The sequence below is a fragment of the Notechis scutatus genome, chromosome 2, assembly GCF_049901735.1.
Source record: "Notechis scutatus isolate UNSWTSFEM ecotype Mainland chromosome 2, rNotScu1.2, whole genome shotgun sequence".
In the NCBI taxonomy this organism is placed as follows: Eukaryota; Metazoa; Chordata; class Lepidosauria; order Squamata; family Elapidae; genus Notechis; species Notechis scutatus.
Window position 1 is genome coordinate 64,660,599 of NC_142010.1, and position 20,560 is coordinate 64,681,158.

Consider the following 20,560-nt stretch of genomic DNA (forward strand, 5'->3'; position numbering starts at 1 on the left):
GTAAGGAAATAAAGCGAAACAACAGAGATACCGTGAAACATCAGTTTGGTGCAGTGATTAAGGCATCAAGCTAAAAACAGGGAGAGTTTGAGTTCTAGTTCCACCTCAGACACAAAAACAGTTTGGATGACTTGGACTAGTCAGTTTCTCTCAGACAATGGCAAAACCACTTATGAAAAACCTTGCCAAGAAAACTGCAGGGATTTGTCCAGGCATTCTCCAAGAATAAGAAGAATAGAATGGGACAGAAGAAAAAAATGGAACAGGAAAAATCAGTAGAATAGATTGCCTTGGGAGTTGATGGACTTTCCTTTGCTAGAGGTATTTCAGTAGAGTTGAAATTGTCATCTGCCAGGGATGCAGTCATACTGGAACCCTGCACTGATCTGCAAGTTGGAACAGAAGATCTCCAAAATCCTTTCCAACTCCTACATTCTGTGTACGTGAATCTAATCCACAGCCTTCCTAGCCTAACCCAAAATTGCCTGTCTGCTCATAACATTTAAAGAATGAAATGCACCATCATTTATATAATCTTCACCAACTCAGTTTTAAAATTTGATTCCTTTTTTATCCTCTGCAATCTCTGAGGTTTTTTTTGCTGTTATTTTTCTTTACATGCCTCCAATATCTTTTCATGCCAAGTTTTGTGTTGTTGCTGATTATATTCTGCTGCCTCAACCATCAACTGCTTCTTTTTCCATCACTTCGCCTTGCTTTTTGCTTTTTGCTTTTATCTCTTTTTCCACCTCCTTCCATTTTGAAACGAGCTGCTAAGTTGCTGGTCTAGAGGGCAGCTGATTGTTTGAACCAAAGGTTCACCCTCCTCTTTTTAAAAAGGCAACCAGAGCTGCATTTCATCTTTAGCATGGGGACCTTTTGAAGAAATAAGCTGCTTTATCTTTTCTGTAGATCCCTTGGGATGAAGAAGCAGAAAGGGGTTCTTCTTTTGCTCAGAGTTCACCTGACCAAAGTCTCTCATTAATATTTTCAGACCGGAATCAAAAATGTCTTGCTTGTGCCTCAGTTGCTTTGCGGGGAGGTAAAGGGAAGCTATTTGGAGAAGTTGTCTCCATGGCAACTCATATTCCCCTCAGCAAATGTGCACAAGTCACCTGTTTTTTGTGGAAGTTTCTCCCTTATTTTCTTTCCCTGCCTCTCCAACAGGTGCCAGGGAAGCAGATGCTGTTCGCTACCACCAGCCAGATGATGTGAGAACGTCTCTGATTCAGGAATGATACCTCAAAAAGGCTGGCCTCCTGCAGTCTTGAAAGTCTGCAAACGTCTGCTTTGGCATGTGAACAGAAATAAAACGCAGAATTCCAAGTAATTCACATTGTGGGAGGGAGACAAGAACCTGACAGTTCAGGGCTTAAGTGCAAAAACCTGGTGAAACAGAAAGGCCAGATGGTGACAAGCCTGGATGCTTTACATATCCTACTGCCACATGTTTTTAAAAGTTGCTAAAGTACAGGAGGCAGAAAGAGATTGACTCAACTGACTTTGCACTGGCATAACTGACTTTGCAGAGAAAATGGGACATTACAGCACTGCTAGTTTCTTCAATATGAGTCTTTTTGCTCTCCCCACTCAACAGCAACCAAGACAAAAAAATGGATATGCAGTCACAGTTAACATTAACTTTCATTCTTTTTTTAAAAAAACAACAACAACCTCATACACTCTGATAGAATTATCAAATAGTGCCATACATCATAGTTTCCCAGAAATATATAACTTCTAGTATCTATTGATGTTTCAGTATATAAATGAATAGTGACATTGTCAAGCAAGTGGAATTTTTAACTTTACTCCTTCTTCAATCTTAGATACATGACACATTTTTTTAAAATGATCTTAATGTTTACATAAAATACTGTCTTAGCAAGACTATCTATCCAAGAGACAAGCAACAATGAGAGACAAAAGATAGCTCTTGTATTTTACTTAGATAAAAGTGCATACCAAATAAAAATATCAGTGTGTTTGTATCTGATTCATTTCTTCTAGTTTATTTTACCCAACCATATTATTGGAATAAAGAATGGGGATGCTATAACAATATCCACAAAGGTAATTTCAAATAGCATACAGCACTCTCCGCAAATCTATATGGTCAAAGGCCACATCAGAGGAGGGGAAATCATTTATCACAATGAATGTGGAATTGCCAGCTTCGCTAATCCACTCTACGGATTTCTTTGAGGCACTCTGTTCCCAGGCTGGCATTGTTGCTGTTGTTTTTTATTATGCTTGTATACCACCCAATCTACGATGACTTCTAACAACGATGTTGCTGCTTCCTTAATTGAAGTGATCAAGATTTATTTGGGAATATATTTGCCACATGTAGAATGGGAAATAAAAGACGTTCCTTAAACCAAGAGCTAATAGTACAGTAGGAGAGCAGCATTACTTTATTTCCTAGTTTATAGGAGATCTCCAGCTTGTGCCGGATATGCTTTCTAGATTGGGCAGATCTTAAATAGCATAATCTCTTGTATTTTATGAAAAGCTAAATTTACCTTTATAGCTCAAACATGGGCCCAAAACCTTGTCAATTTTCTGCCAAAATCTTAACTGGATCAGAATAATAAATCTGAATTAGTGTAACGACCAGTGTAATGATCTAGCTAGAAAATATGTATCACTTGTGGGGAGAGGAGAAGCGATTCTCTGAATCAAGTTTTCAATCGTTTTTAGTGGGCAGGTCAGATTATTTTAAAAAGCAATTTAAAAAATACATTATCACGCAGTCATTTGCCATTGTGCCTATGATACCTATGCAACTAATTCCAATCTGCTTTTCATTCTATGCTCTTCTACTTTGGTGACTGAAATTTACAATACTATCCAAATCTGTTTCTGCTTCCCAAGTAAGATACACACCCCAAGCAGATATAAGTTTCTGTCTTCGATTTCTGTTTCATTTGCCAAGAGTTTCAATTTATGGCATTATTCATTGTCTGAGAAATGTAAGCATCTAGGATTCCGAATGCACTCCATTAAATAGTATCATTAAAAAGCTACCAGGTGTTTTCAGCATAATCTGCAGCTCTCTTTTTAGTTTTAATGTTTTCAGTGCTTGTCTGACAGATGCTCTCTCCAGGACCTTTCCTACAGCATCAAAATGTCATCTCTACACCACAAAGCAAGTCTACATTTAATAACAGTGATGACACTCTTCTCCTTTCCCTCTCTACCATCCATATCAGCTCAAGGTATCACAAAGCTTGTACAAGTGGCCACAGTTAGGGAAAAAGGAAACTGATAAACAAACGTTGAACTACTCTCATAATTATATGGAGATTCTCAAATATCCAGGTGATGATTGTCCCAAGGGTGATTTTTCAAGTGGCAAGTAGACTTCCTGTTTGTTTTTTTCCTTTGAAGACATTTTGCTTCTCATCCAAGAAGTTTCTTCAGCTCTGAGCTTCTTAGATAAAAAAATGTCTTCAAAGAAAAAAAAAAAGGAAGTCCAGTTGCCTCTTGAAAAAGCATCTTTAGTATTCCCACAGTTCCTTGAACCAAGGGTTTTACCTCTTATCAGCACAACAGGACAGCAAGCCCAGGAGAAAATCAAGTATTAACAAAAGGAATATGGCAAGTTTCCACAACATTCTGCATATTTCTGCTGCCATTTAAACCTGCACTCCATCCTATTGAACTTAACAGCAAAAACTATTCAATGAACAGAATCCACAACAGATTACTGTTTTTTAAAGGGCTTTGGGAATTCCAATGCAAATCATGGAGCGATATGCTAAGCTTGGCATGAATCTTCAAAACCATACAAAGCCAGACGCAGCCAGAGCTTTTCACAAGACTGGGATAGTTGCCCAGCACTTCATAAATAATTGTGTCATGCAAAAGATGAACAATATTTGCAATGGAGTGCTTCTTTTCCATAAACAAGGTGAGTGCTTCTGGACTGCTTTTGCTTTAGATTCAGCTAGAGTTTCCAAAACAAGTTGCACTTTATCTACTTCTTGCACATATGTAGCTATTATAAAATTAACTACATCTTTGTTCCAAAAGCAGAGAGAATGCACCCTCAGAAAAATGGAAATAAAAATAAATTAATTAAGCAATAAATCAATTTGCAAATAAATCAGGGAAATGGCTCATGTATGAATTTAAAACAGAAAAAGAAACAAAAATGATACTGAAACTGACTCTATATTAACGAGCAATGTGGCTGTAAAAATCATTTCATCACTGTTATTCTAATTTGTATAAAGGACATGATATCTCTTTGGAGAAAATAGTTGAATATTTAGAAAAACAAAATCTACAAGACAAATTTCTACAAGGGAAACACGAATGGATTTATAATATTTAGGAAGTTTCTGAAGCTATAAAAAGATTAAATCAGGAAAGATACATGTAACGATGACAATTGAGCACAACATTTGTTGTTAAGTGAGACATTTGTTAAGTGAGTTTTGCCCCATTTTATGACCTTTCTTGCCACAGTTGTTGAATGAATCATTGCAATTGATAAGTTAGTAACTCGGCTGTTAAGTAAATCTGGCTTCCCCATTAACTTTGCCTGTCAGAAGATCACAAAAGGTGACCTTGGGACACAGTATAAATATGAGCCATTTGCTAAGCATCAGAATTTTCATCACATGGTCATGGAGATGCAAAGGTCTTGACTTTGAAAAACAGTGATACGTCACATTTTTCAGTACTGTTTGTAACTTAGCACAGTCACTAAACAAAATGTTGTAAGTTGAGGACTACCTGGACCTGGACCAGAAGGATTATCAGGTTCTTACTATAAATGATTTGAAGCTCTACAAAATGTGACAAATTCTAGTTTATATGAAGGAAAGATTTCAGACTTGGAAAAAGGCTAATTCACGTAGCATAAACACCTAAAGAAGGTCAAGATTTGACTTTGACCAGAAATTACAGATCAATATCATTATTGAATAATGAATATAATTTGTTCACAATGATCCTAGCTGATTGTTTGAAAATAATTTTTCAAGAATGTATTCATGAAGATCAATGTGTAATATCAGAACTGTACGGAATAGTCCAGAATATTGGACCAGCATAATGGAAACAGGCTGAATTATTATTTTTAAATGCAGAGAAAGCTGTCGACAATTTGAATTGCACTTTTCTGTTTAAAGTTTCAGACTATATGAAATTTGGAGAGAATGTATCCTTCACAAAAAGTCCAAATTATTGTTAATGGAGCTCTAATAAAACCATGTGAGATACAAAAGGGAACAATTCAGGGCTCTCCACTCTGTTCATTTTGGTTTTGGAAATCTTGAATGGAGACATACAAAATAAGAGGATTTAAAAAGAGGCAAGATTTAAGATTTGTTAAATTAAGATTTGCAGATGATTAGGTGCTGATTTTGGAAGATTCTTTAAACAGAATTGAAACATTAATGGGAAAACTAAAAGAATTTGGTGCATCAGCAGGTTTCAGGATTAATAAACAGAAGTAAAGATGTTAACAAAAATATGATGACACAAGATTAAACAGAATTGCTGAACAAAATGGGTTTTAAGATTAAGGAGAAGGTGTAATATTTCCACTGAGATTTTCCAGAAAGAAAATATCTGCTTTGAAAACAGATGTACTAATTAAACAATAGCAGAAAAATAACAACAGGGGGAAACCAAAGTTAAATGTTGATGTAAGATATAAAAGAAAAAAGATTGGGTTTACCATATTTATATTTTGCAGTTTGTTGTTCGGATGAAAAAATATACGTTGCTGAGAAACAGAAGGTTTTTGGAGCTAAAAGGACATGAGATTTGAGGAACGTGGATATTTATGGTATGAAAAAGCTAAGGTTACTTAGATATTAAAAATATTTTTGTTAGACGTGCCATAAAGAGAATATGGAATAGATATAAACCCATGTTGTGCCTGAAAATACCATTGTGGCTCTCAATTCAAGAAGTCTATTATAGAAGAGAAATGGTAAGTAAACACAAATGACTAACATTGAGACATATTAGATTTTTGCTACAAGGAATGTAAAATAAAATCAAGAGAATATATGCTGGCAGAAATATACACTTATCAATGGTTCTCTTATGTACAATTATTAGAAAGATTTAAAGAAGATAGTTTGGTTTTGAGCATTGTAAGTCTGAGTTTGAAGCTAAAATTTCCATAGAAATTTGAAACAGAAGAACAGGTAAAAGAATGATAATTAGGCTAATTTTTTTTTCATTACAAAATGCAAATGAAATAATCAAAGAATATGTGGTTGACAGGGCCAAAATTTACATTATGTTCTCATCTTAAAGAGAATTATTTTATAAAATGATGTATTAGTGGTATATATCTCCAGATAAGTTGTCTAGAATGTATAAAAGTAAATTTATGTTGGAAATGTGACCAAGAGGGATATTTTACCATACATAGCAGATGTGCAAAAAAGCCAAATTTTGGACTCAACTTTATGCACTAATTCCGAGACTTTTAACGATTAATATTGAAACTAGAGGCTTTTCTATTCAGATTGATCAATAAACAATTGGGAAAAAGTAATGGAATTTTGTTTTTATATATATAACTGCAGTTAATGCTATCTGGAATCATCTGATAGACTTTTTTGCATCAAACAGAAAAAAGTGAACATGATATGTAATTTTGATTAGAAAAAAAGAGTATAGAAAAAATAAAAGTCATGCTGTAACCGTAGAGTTAATTTATATCAGGGGTCTTCAAACTTGACAGCTTTAAGACTTGTGGACTTCAACTCCCAGAATTCTTCCTCCAGTCACATTAGCTCAGGAATTCTGGGAGTTGAAGTCCACAAGTCTTAAACTTGCCAAATTTGAAAAACCTTGGTTTATATTTATACTTACAGCTTCTGTAAAAAAAAAAAAATAATAAAAGCTATTTTATATTTTTTCCCTTTCTGCATATTTGCTTTCTTCTTAGCTTTGTTTATTCTAAATATTAGTTTTTGTTATTTTTTTTTTGTCTTTTTAAATGGTTATATATTTTTAAAAGGTTCATAATTAATAACAATACAGTCACTCATGCTCTGGTCACCTCCAGATTGGACTACTGCAATGCACTCCTATATGGGGCTGCCTTGAAGACTATACAGAAGCTTCAGCTGGCAAAGAATGCAATGATGTGCACTTCTAGAACAGTGCATGTTATACCTCTGATCCCTAAGGTGCATTGGTTGCCAGCTTGGTCCTGGGTCCAAGTCCTAAATTTAAGCTTTAAAGCCCTTTATCACATGGGACTGCCTCTCCTCGATTACATCAGCCTGCCCTACTAGATCTGGCATGAGCAGATACAATCAGCTACAGTCTTACATCTGCTGGATCTCAGACCACACGCCTTCTCTGCCATGGTGCTTGCCTTATGGAACATTCTTCCCCTTAGATTAGATTGCGGGTGTCAAATTTGCGGCATCGCGTGATGTTTCGTGACATTTTTTCCCCTTTGCAGAGCTGGGATGGGCGTGGCCTGTGTGTGAGGCATCCTGCCCATGGACCGCCATTTTGACACCCCTGGATCAGATCCATCCCTTCTGATATTCCAGAAGTCCCCCAAAACCTGGTTAGGTAATTAGGCCTGGTGCTCTCAGGGAACCAGAGATATACGCTCAGATGGTTCTATTGCTAGGTACTCATTCTTTTCCTCCCTTTGCTTAAGGCTGATATATTTGTTTTTATAATTATTTATTTTTTAATCTTCATTTTATATTTTTTATATTTCCTGTTTTTGCATGTGTTGTTACTCAATTGTTGTACACTGCCCACAGTCGTATTTGGTGAGATGGGCAGCTGTCCAAATTGGATGATAAAATAAAAATAGCTTTAGATTTTTTTAAAAAGTCTACATTCATGGTCTGCCCAATTTATTCCCAAGTGTTTTTTTTCTTCGTGATCGGCATTCCAAACAACAGAAAAGAGCAGAGAAAAACCCAGAGGACGAGGCTTATTCAACAGTTTAAATTAATTGTGTTGCCTTTGCCTTTAACAATTTTTTGCTTTCAGACCGTTAGTCCCTTTTCCAAGATGTATCCATTCAAGTATGAGCCCATATCTGAGACAGATAGTGAACAATCTAACTGAATGGCCCTTTTCCAAAAGCGTCCCTATTGTTTAGATCTCTCAAATCTTAGCTATGGTGAAACGCAGCATTCTCACATAGTACTTTAAAAAAAAAAAAAGCCAAGTGTTTTAGTGAGAGTTGAGATTTAGTGATGTGCTTTCCACAATTAATGTTCAGTGGGGAAATTAGTTTGACAGGAAATAAGAATCAGTCATGCTGTACAGGTGATATGAATGGAAATGTTCCGCATGTATAAGAGATATGAGAGAGATATTCCGTTCAAATAGAACAGGGCTGGTTCCCACTGAATCTCTTCTCGTTCACAAAGCTTCATTATTCTCTCCCTTATTAAAACGTATCGGCAGATATACAGGAACAGAGATGTTATGAGTCCTAGAAATGTTCACTTTCAAACAGCTTTAGCAAGATTTCACCCCTGACCTTTCTCAGATAGCTAGAGAAATTATAACAAAATACCTTTCACCTTGGGATTACACAGAAAAATAAAAGCAAAAATATTAGGAACACAACAAACATGTCCAGACTACTACAGAACTCTACACAAAATCACTGCTATTCAATATTATTCACCATCTTGGTTAGAACCACGAGTTAAATATTAGTCTGAAGTGCCCTACTTGAAAGACAATTTAACAATTATGGATTCACATGTGCTCTGCTATGTAGAGCTGTGACCTTGTCCAAATAACCTGAAATGAGAAATGCAAATAGGAAATACAATGATGAGTATCTAAAAAAGGGAATTTACCTATGTCAGAGATCTACCTCTCCCAACCTCAGGTAATTCTACTGAAGAATATTCTTGACCAGCAGATTCTTATTGTGGCAGAGAATGTGTGATGACCCAGAGTGGGATACAAAATAAACATGGTCACAAAAAACAGGTGAAGGCCCTTTTATTCCTTCACTTTGCTTCCAAGCTCCAAATTTCCTTGACTGGAGACAAAAAACTCACACACAAGTAGTTACAAGAAGGAGGAAATGTCGTTTAAATTATAAAGAGTAAAAAACAACACAAGCCAGGCAAGATAAGGGCTTGAAGACGTCCACAGATATCAGAACACACACTGGGAAGGACGCCAAACTCAGAGGGGAACAATAAACTAGAGATATTTCCACGCTTTGTTTCCAGCACTGGCCCGTACGCATGTCCGTCCTCTTATCCAGTTGTCACAGCTGCAGCCCATGAAGAGGATCAATTCCCTCTCCTCCCCCGTAGACCATGTCTCTCCCTTATCTTCTCCTCCTTGCATGCCCTAGGATGGAGAGGGGATGGGCCTTGGTCCTCCTCTGACTGCCCAGCCGGACTCTGCCCTTCCCAAAACCTCCGGAGCCACACTTCCACTCCCTGTTGGCTGTTCCTCCTCTCCCTCAGAGTCAGTCTCCACCAGGGGCATGACAGAATGTATATAAAAACATTCAATCAAGTACTTGTTAAATTGGACAGCTCTCACATTTTCTAATATTTATTTAGTGGTCCACAACAACAAAAACACAACTAATGGCTTGCCATTCATTGAATAGCAGATCTGAATTTATGTAATGCAACCGGAAATACATCATATAATATATATCCTCCGCAGGAAATTTTTTAAAAATGGAATTTTAACTTCCAGGCTCAAAAATCTGTTTTACAGTTTCACTCACCTTGATGTATACATCAAGACTTGAATGGACACGGTTCACTGCCAGATGGATGGATAGTGGAGTTGTATAAGGGAAGGTTGCCGTGACTACATGACTAGGAGCTGGGAAGTTGATAATCTTGAAGCCATACTTCAGAAACATGCGGATCACTGCCTCAGATGGCTTGTCTTCTCCTTCACTCAGGACGCTACCTACAGCATAGCGACATTTCTCTGGATCCACCTATGGAAATAAGCAACAACTGGCATTAGAAGGCAAAAGAGCTACAATGCTACATTTAAAATAGTAAAATATACCCAGGCTTATCATTCTGTCCTGTTACAGGTTTCTTTTTAGACTGCATTCTGGAGAATTTTGGTTTCCTCGGAAATTTTATTATGTATCAGTATTTTCCCAACTATAGCTCCTTTCCCAAAACCTGTAACAGCCACAGGGAAGTTTTCATCAGGATCAATGTAAGGGGATTATAAAAAAAAAACCTAACACTCCAAGAATAGTGCAGATCCCTTTTCCTTTTTTAACATATGTCCAAGGCTTCCAGCAAAAAAAAAAAAATCAATCTTAAAAGTCATCCAGAAGATTGGCAGGTTGAAAATATCAGTGTTAAGGAAAGACAATGTTAAACGCAGTAGCCCCCAATCCCCGGGACGCAGCCCACTAATAGGCCTTGAGGTGATGGGAACCGGGCCATGGAAATGGCAGGTGAGCACATTCATAGAATAACAGAATTGGAAAGGACCTTGGAGGTCATCTAGTCTAGGGGTTGCCAACCTTTTGGATGTCAGGGACCAACAAACTCATAATTTTAAATCCCGCGGACTACTAATATGAATTTTGACTGATGGTGGCTTGCTGATGTTTTCCCAGGGTCGCTGCAGAAAGAAGCAGAGACCCTGGGAAAATCCCAAAAAAAAGACTGCAGGAAAATTCCCCATCCTGTTTTCCTACTGATTGATCACTCTTTATTTGAGATCACAGGATACCGTCTCCAGCTTTGTTCTCAGGGAGAGAGAGAGAGAGGGGGGGAGAGAGAGAGAGAGAGGAGAGAAGAGAGAGAAGAGAAGAGAGAGAGAGAGAGAGAGAGAGAGAGAGAGAGAGAGACTTTTGGCTTCATGCAAGGAAAGCAGTAGAAGCAGCAGAAGTCTTTCTTTCTCTTCCCCAAACTCTGCCAGAAATGAGTCTTTGTGGGGGTGACATTTCTCTGCAGACCACCAAAATTTTCTCACGGACCACCAGTGGTCCCCGGCCCACTGGTTGGCGACCACTGTTCTAGTCCAACCCCCTGCTTGAGCAGGAGAGTCTATTCCAAATATCAGCCTCTACCTAGGATCGAACTCACAGCCTCCTGATTGTGAGGCAAGACCTCCACCTCTAGGCCACTGGAACTTACATTCATGTGCACATCCCCACTTGCACAAGCAGTGGGCAAGACGTGTGCACACGCTCCATTTCTGTGAAATGGTGTGCACATGCGCCTCTAGCTCACATAAATGGAGCTGCGTGTATACGCACATTTGCCCGCCAATCATATGGAACCATTCCCTCGTTCCTTCCTCCTTTCCACAAAGCTGGGGAACTCTGGTTAAGAAAACTACCAAAGCAAGTAACAAGACTATATGATATGGTATCTCTTTAATACATGTTTCATATTAGCTAAAACACAATACAAATACCCACAATGATGCATTTAAACTTGTGTAAATTGGATACATACTATGGGATGTTGATTTATATGTAACAAAATAACCCCAGTTTTAATAAGCATCTATCTTTCAGCACTCTAAAATTCCCCCTTTAAGAAGTGGACAAATGAGTTACAATATAGTTTGATGGCAAGCACAAACAAGCCATTTTTCATTCTATTTCCAAATAATTCCTGTCAATTAACAAGCGAAGTTATCAATGTTATTGATGATATAAATAACTATGATATAGAAATGTAAAATTAGGATGATTAATTGTTTCATGCTAAGGTTATTCTTGCATAAATGCTGAAACAGACTGCGGTCCATAGAAGCTTATGTTACCCCTTTTTTTTTTAATCTGTAGAGATCCACAAGATTCTAATGGTATTTCCCTCGCTGGTGCATCACTTAACTATTTTGCTATTCTTGTTGAAAATATTTTATTTGAAATTTCTATTATATAGTGCCGCATTATTTTTACGCTAGAAGTATAGTCCCATTTTGCAGCCCTGATTAGACAAGGGCAGAAAATAACTTGCTTACAGTCACTAAGGAACTAAATGACAGGGGACAGCTTAGCTCATTAATTTTGCACATCTAAAAAATTTTTCTTAGACTTTAGAGTGAAAGTTCAGCTTGGCATAACTAAAATGACTTAATTATAGTTTTAATATGGCTCCATAACTCCTTTGTTTGCAATGCCTGAATCAGCCCTGGAATACATGGAGCCACAAAGGACAGGAAAACACTTAGGTAGATCCTCAGATACTAAATAATCACATAATAGGAGAAAAAATGTAATTAGAGAACATTTTGTATAGTGATTAAGGTGCTAGAAGAAGAACAGGGAGATGTGGGTTTTAGTTCTCCCTTTGGCATTAAAGCTGGTTGGAAAACTTTGGGTAAGCCACTGTCTTAGCCAGTGGTGGGATTCAAAAAAAATTACTACCGGTTCTGTGGGCATGGCTTGGTGGGTGTGGTATAGTGGGCATGGCTTGGTGGGTGTGGCAAGGGAAAGTTACTGCGAAATCCCATTCCCTCCCCATCCCACTAACCTGCTTTCCAGCTCCGTTCTCCTGTGCAGGGTAACCAAAGAAGACCCAGCCAATCAGCTGGGACTCGGGAGGCAGAGAATAGATGGGGGGCGGGGCCAGTCAGAGGTAGAATTTGCCGGTTCTCCAAACTACTCAAAATTTCCGCTACTGGTTCTCCAGAACTGGTCAGAACCTGCTGAATACCACCTCTGATCTTAGCCCAATCCATCTCATAAGGTTGTGGAGCGAAAGCCTTATGTACACCCCCTTGAGATATACCCCAAAAAGATAGGATATCAATCAATCAAATAAATATATTTCAGATCAGAAAGTATTTATTTATTTATTTAGAAAATATAATGTTAAGGGATGGTTTCAATTCACATGTCAGAAGTTAATCAGTAAATTTACCAGGACACTGTTTATAGCATTTGTTAGAAAAATCCTCATGGGCCATTTTGCCATGATGGAATTACCACATATCCCCAGATAATTTGAAAATAAGTTACTGTTTATTTACTTGCTTATCAATTGTATCGAAAGAATTATAACAAGCCACCAATTAAGAGTTTGCATAAACAGCACTAGTTCTTTTGCCATTTATTCTTGAGTAATGATGATATATACAGGCTTTTTTTAAAAAGTGGACAAATCTTCTACATTTAAATCCAAAGCTTGATAATAGATTTTGCATTTGCAAATGAGCATTCTTGATATCTATCAAATCTATCTCCCAGATCTAAAGAGTGGATGTTTTCCATAAATGTGCGCTGACATTCTCTGGTAGAAAACTGCATGGACTTCGGAAAAGAGAAAATCCATTTGTTATTCACCAGTGCCAATTACACTTAGAAGACATACCAATTAGAGCCAATGTGAGTTAATTATCTGCTATGACAGAAACAATAAATAAACTCCCATTGTCTACTGTCAGTTTAAAGGCCTCCATCTGCTAATCAAGAACAACGCCCCTGATATCTTATTATTATTCTACACAGAGAGAAACTAACATGGTGTGTCTGGAACCTCATCAAACAAATTTGTGATTAGGTAAGTCAGTAAAGACCTTTCCATTTGCAGGGTGGGGAACTACCCACTCCCTTCCCACCTGGCCCACGTGATTCCAGAAAGCAATGGAAGGAAGTGCCTCACTTTTGAGGAAGTCCTCATGGTGAAGCACTGCAAGATTGACCCAGAAAACAGGTAAGCAAGGCAGACGTGGAGGTAGGTGAGGCAGACAACAGTTGCCAACACAACTAGGGCTGCTGCTTTTGTGGGATGAAATACTGGTATTCATCCAATGATCAGCAGAGACTCTGCAGTTTTAGAAACAAGGTCATCATATTCTGATTCTTTTCTAAAGATATTCAGTGTATTCACCTTATTAATCTATGGTGCATATTTTAAAAAATAGCAGTCAAAGTTCTCTAGAACTGAAGAACGTTATAAAGTCAGATGTGATTCGTGACACTAGTAAGCACACTTCAGTTTTAACTCTTAGGGAAATGTTCATAAAACTTAACATTCTCCTACTCATATTATTTAATTCCCCTTTGCTCCTCAAAATTAGTTCTATAGCCACTTCTACTTCAAGGACAAAAGTTAGAAAAATGAACTGAAAAACTTGTTGCTATTGTTGTTGTTGTTGTTTGGGGCCTATATAAAATCTCTAAAATTGCATTTGCATCATAAAATGACCAAAATAACTTTACCATCTGGAAAGTTCCCCAAACACAGTATATCACACACTCTCCTAATAGCCAAGTCTAATTGATTTGGTTCCATAATCCAATTTTTTATATCCTATGAGAGAAGTTTTCCAAACTGTCTTAATCCCTGGTATATGAAAACCTCCAAACTTTGAGCCAGAAGCGCAATGCCCAACCTAAGCAAAGTGCATTGGAAGCTATATCCTCATCCATGCTATAGAATTGCAGCACATAGCCATGTCCCCTGAACACCTAGAAATATTATGTTTTGTTGTGGGCAGATCCAAAACCTGGCATCTTTGGCTCTAATCTCCACTGAATGATACATCTTCATTCTTTATGGAAAGAATCACAGTAGAGGTATATAGTGGCTTTACTATATAGGACATCAGCTGCAGAATAATGTTTATCAGGGACCGTGATGTTCAGGTTGTCACTACAGAGTTAACTGAATCATTTATAATAAAAAAGCCAAAAATAAACAAATGATAAAGTTTCACATATTTTCCCCTGTGTGTTGATTGAGAAAATTTGGGTCACTGAGCAGATATAATCTAGTCTGAATATAAACTGATGTACAACATTAACTTCCTTTCTTATCGGAGCAGACTAAATTTTGTTTCAAAATCGATTTATAACGCTACATATTACAATGCAGAACACACAAATACATAGAAAAGATTCTATGCTAGTTGAACAGAAAAGACAAAATTTGAGCTATTTAAAGGTTTACACTTTAACAGAACTTTTAAAGAACTGCACTGTATTACTGCTTTTAAAAACCGAAAGGTGAAATAATGTCACCCTTACAAGCCTACGGATTTGTTCTTCTAATGAGCCATCGTAATATTGATAAATTATATCACCAATCTAATGACAGAGGAAAAATTTGATAGGCATGAGAGATGGGGGTCTAAGAATATTCCCTGCACTTTGTCAGGGTTCCAGAAACACACTTCACCCTACACTTCATTCACTGCTGCTTGGAGCTTTTAGAAGCAGGATTATAGTGGAAAAACCTAGAAATGTAATTCTGCAATAAGACACACTCAAGACTTTTATAGTACAAGAGTTATACAAAAGTGAGCAATCTGTGGTTCTCTAGATGTTGTTGGAGCATAATACTCAACATCTCTCAGCTGTATTGGCTAAAGGTGCTCTGGCTTGCCCAATTCTGATGGTTTAAAAGAGCTGCATCACAGCCTTAATGAAAGCTAGGAAGATTTCTTATTAAACAATGGCTCATTTTGGCATCAGATTTGAGGATGGGATATTAGACTTACAGTATACGTAGTTCTTGACTTACAACAGTGAGTGACCGTTCAAAGTTCAAGAAGAGGTTGGGCTGCCATTTGTCAGAAATGGTGTAGGGTCTCCCGCTTGGGTGGAGGGTTGGACTAGCTGACCTATAAGGTCCCTTCCAACTCTGATTATCTGTTTAAAGTTACAACAACACTAAAAAAAATGTGACTTACAACCATTTTTCACATTTGCAGCATCCCCATGGTCAGGGGATCAACATTTGGATGCCTTGCAACTGACTCATATTTATGATGGCTGCAGGGTCCTGGGGGTCATGTATCACCTTTGCAACCTTCTGACAAGCAAAGTCAACGGGGAAACAGGATTCACTTAGTATTCCTAATTTAACAGCCGTATTGATTCACTTAATGACTGGGGCAAGAAAAGTCGTAAAATGGAGCAAATTCCCTTAACAAATGTTTCCCTTAACAATAGAAATTTGGGGGTCAATTGTGGTCATAAATCAAGAACTACCTGTACTCACTTTCAACTTACCATTCCCCACCAAGTTAATTTTACAGAAGCATTGGGTGATATGACATTGTAATGTATCAGGAATATACAGAAAGTAAAAATGTGATCTCTTAAAGCCAAGTCTGTAAGAATATATGAACTAACCCTGCACAATAGAGAGAGGGAAAAGGCATGCTTGGTCTTTGAATGAGGCTTCTGTTATCAAGGTTAGGCTATTTGTTTTCTTTGATTATCCCTGGGAAAATGATGCAGGAGGCCCTGGACAAACTATTCACTTAGTCGTTTAGATGAAAAGTGTTCCAAGAAAATCATCCATCTGAATTAACTGCATTGACAAATAGCTTGAAAGCTCCAAGGGAATACAATCTGCATAGCAGGAGAGAGTAACTCCTTTGTCCTTACAAGAAAACACAACACAGGACCAACACAACACAGGGCAATTCCAACACAACCCAAACAAGTTTGTTTGTTTGTTTATTTGTTTGTTTATTTATTTATTTATTTATTTTGTCAAGCAATTATAAGATAACAGGTATAAGTATAAACATAGTTATGGATACATGAAATGGATACATATAAGAAAAAAAAAAGAAATTAAAAAAAAAGAAACAATAGGACAGGGACAGTAGGTACGTTGGTGCGCTTATGCACGCCCCCTACAGACCTCTTAGGAAAGGGGTGAGGTCAATAGTAGGGAAAAAAAAAATTCAAACTGAACACAAACGAGGAGAAAATCTTTTTCAAAGCAAGGAACTGCCAATCACTCTAGGGAGCATACAAAGAAGGTTACAGAAACACTTAAAGGTCCTACCTATCAATTACAGTCACACATAAACCACACAACTTCCTAATCAAATGCTTCTCAAATCTCCTTTAATTATAAAATTACCATTCTATTTTCATTCTCTTATGTTTTGTCATAAGATGAGGATAATAAAAATTTGGAAACCTCTTATACCTTGGAAGGTGCTACATTTAATTCCTCATTCTTATTAACACATCTCAAGATATTGACAGATCAGATGAATTTAATTAAGAATTAAATTTGTTCACTATCGGGTTATCGGTTCATTTCAGGATATTTATTTACAGCAAAAAATCGTTGCACATAAAAGAATATTAACATGCTGCCTAGCAATGCTATAACTCAGCTACCTTAAGCCAGCTGCGTTTATTTATACTGCCCCCAAAAAGGTTGGGATATAAACTTAATAATAAAAAATAAACAGACTACTCAAGGCATATACTCTCTTTTTCTTTATTTGAAGCTTATGTAAGCCATTATTCCTTAGCCTCACTCTTCCCAACTGCAATGGAGGATAATAATACGGATGCCTCTTATAAGGATGCCAGCTAAACAATGCACTTGCTGCACTCTAAACTTTTGAATACACTGTGAACATGTTAGGCATAAAATATTGTGTTAATCTGTTATGTTAACTGACAGCCGTGTAGCCAATGCTGAGACAGAGGCTAAAGATTTGAGGGAAAGAGTGCTTCAAGGGTGCTATTAATTTATTTATTTTTTAAAGAGCTCCCTTGCTTCTTTCTTCACTGGACTGTGTATGTATGTTAGTACATATTGAATTATTTAAAAAGAAAATCATCTTCCCAAGCCAAGTCCAGGCTGTGCTGTCTGTTTTTCAAATCCTTCCCTCTCTCCATTTCCTAAACCGGGGTTTTTCAAATTGTGTCCCACAGAACCTCAGAGTTCTGCAAGGACATAAAGGTATTCCAAGAAAAAATAAAATCACTTAAAACCAATTCGGGTCACTAAGATGCAAAAAAGATGTGGAGGCCATAGAAAGAGTGCAGAGAAGAACAACAAAGATGATAAGAGGTCTGGAAACTAAACTGAATGGTTAATAAAACTATGTATGCCTAAAGAAGAGAAGGAATAGAGGTGACATATTGCTGTCTTCTGGTACTTGATGGGTTCTCACAAAGAAAAGGAGGTTGGTTTATTTTCCAAAGCATTGAGACTAGGGCAAGAAACAATGGGATATTTTTCATCAAATCTAGGCTGAAACTAAGGAAAAATATCCTGATAATAGTGAGAACAATTAATTAATTGCTTGCCTCCCAGAATTGAGGGTGGTGATTTTCAAGAAAAGACTGGACAACCATTGGATGGTATATTGCCTTGAGCAAGCAATTGAATTAGAAGACATCCAACTCCCTTCCAACTCTATGTTTCTATTCTATTCTAACCCATCCAATATTCTGTCACTGGACCCTTACCCCTGTTAATAAGGGGTTCCAGGGAAAATGTTTAAGCCAGTTCTACAGGTCCAAGAGTTTGAAAATCCCTGTCTTAAACTATCCCAAAGCACCTTTTATTTATTTATTTATTTTATTTATTTATTTGATTTGCCAATTGTTTACAAGATAATAAGTATAAATGTATACATAGTTGTGAATACATGAAATGGGTACATATAAGAAAAATAAAAGAATAAGAGAAACAATAGGACAGGGACGGTAGGCACGTTGGTGCGCTTAGACACAAAAACGTTTAATTCAGCACTAACTATAATTCATTTTATTTCTATTTATTTCAATGCACCTACACTTTTATATTTCAAATATTATTCTCAAACTACCTTAGCTTGAAAGAATGTGGCTTTCTTCAATTCAGTGAATTACTGAATGGTTGCTTGTATTTACTAACTCTTACATTATAATGAAATACATTTTTGCCACCTTTTAATTTTTTTCTACCACAAGGGATATTTCACTCTCCCCCCTTTAAAATTAATATCACAAAATGACATTTTAGAGTAATGCTGAAATCCACATACAATACAGGCATGGTTGTTCCACCCACACCCCAAGAAATAAATGTAAATCAACAATAATTCTCTTGGCAGAAATAGTGCAATACTTAAAGCAAAAAGATACAATTTTTACAACTCACCATTGCCACCATGTGTCCAGAAATCAATACTGCATGAAACATTATTTTTACACCAGTCACAAAACATGTTTTTTAGGTGGGAAAGACAAGTGACATACCGGTACTTAAATCATAATCTGATCATGTACACATAAACATGAGTTTATGTTATTGGTATCCCTGCCTAGAACTTCCTTATGTGCCCTTTTTGGCATTTTTGGGTTGTTTCACTAAAAAACACATTTTGGGAGCAACCAGATAATGGACAAATAGATCCATGTTTAGTAATAATTCAATTCCTTTATGGTAGTGATTTTTTTCTTATTGAGGGGAACTGTTTTTTGGCTGCCAGGAGTTTGAGTTTATAAGTGTATAAACCTTCTAAATAAAATAGCAAGATAGATGTTTTGCAATATGTTAACATTGAAAACCAAACAATAAAAGACTAGCCAGTTTGCATTTCTCCTGCAATTTCAGAGACTGCTAGAAGGTATGTCCTGAAGATACTTATAATTGCCTAATAATTCAGGAACAATTGGAAGGGAACATCTTTCATAGCTTCAACTATATTTTCAGCTGTTTTTTTCTGCTTTAAATGCACTTGTTTTCTATCCCTTTCTATATCTCTGACAAATTATTATTATCTTTCAAATCCTTGCATATTCCATTATATTTCTTAATTATTATACTTCCCCTCTAGGTAGCTGTTTCAAAAAGCTATGAGTTCACTTAAGCATGTCATTGCCACCTCTGAGTCAGTTCTTTTATTATTATTCTCATTTCTGAATGGAGGATTAATGTTGACAATTATTACTTGCTATGCCTCTCCTGGAGGCAGAAACATCCATAATCTCTGCTGTGGTGATGGCACTATCCTGATAGCAGAAAATGCAAAGGATCTGCATACCCTAGTACTAAAAATCAAAGAGCACAGTGGGGGAAAAGGGACTAACATTAAATATAAAGAAGACTACACTAATGACAACAGGTACAACAACTGGAATTAGAAACTGACATCAACATGTTAGAAAGCTTCTGCCTTTCAAACATCAAGAGTAAAGGAACAATCAAGAAAATGCACCATAGAAGAGCCCTTGGTAGAGCAGCCGTGAAGGCAGTGAAAAAAAAAATTGAATGCTGGCTTATGTCTATACCTAAAATGATCAGAAAAGTAATAGTCCTGGTATTTCTTGTGACACTCAATGGAAGCGGAAGTTGGACTTTGAAGAAACAAGGTAGGATAAATATTAATGCCTTTGAACACTGGTGTTAGAGGAGACTCCTGAGGATACCATGGACAGCCAAGAAAAACCAAGAGATCATTGAACAAATCAACCAAGGGGTTCTCACTCAAAGCACAAATGACTAGACTGAAATTATTCTTCTCAGAAAAGCCTTTAATGCTGGGAAAGCTGAAAGGAAAGAGAAGAGAATGGCCACCAGCAAGATGGATGGACTCAGTTACAGTGCTGATGAGTCCATCCTTGTAAGGCATCCTGAACGAAAGATAGATTGTCATGGATGAAAATTACGTGGTTGCTTGGAATTCAAAACGATTTGGGAGTACTTAATCAATCAATCAGTCAAGGCCCCTCCTACTTATGTTCCAACTACTCCCAATCACACAGCATCCCTTGCTCTCTACTGCTGTATCATCAATTCTCATTTGATGCCCATTAAGCCTTAAACATTCCCCTTGGACATACGTGAGGTATGTCCCTCTGCTTTAGAGA

The 20,560-nt window shown here is 37.0% G+C and overlaps 1 protein-coding gene across 1 annotated transcript in view; it reads right to left on the bottom strand.

The window, feature by feature from the left end:
• TEX264 (testis expressed 264, ER-phagy receptor) overlaps positions 1–20,560 on the bottom strand; it is a 170,779-nt gene that overhangs the window by 120,637 nt on the left and 29,582 nt on the right. Inside the window, exon 4 of the mRNA XM_026673262.2 lies at positions 9,728–9,949. Within this exon, the coding sequence (XP_026529047.1) occupies positions 9,728–9,949 (222 nt within the window). The remainder of the gene's footprint in view (positions 1–9,727; positions 9,950–20,560) is intronic.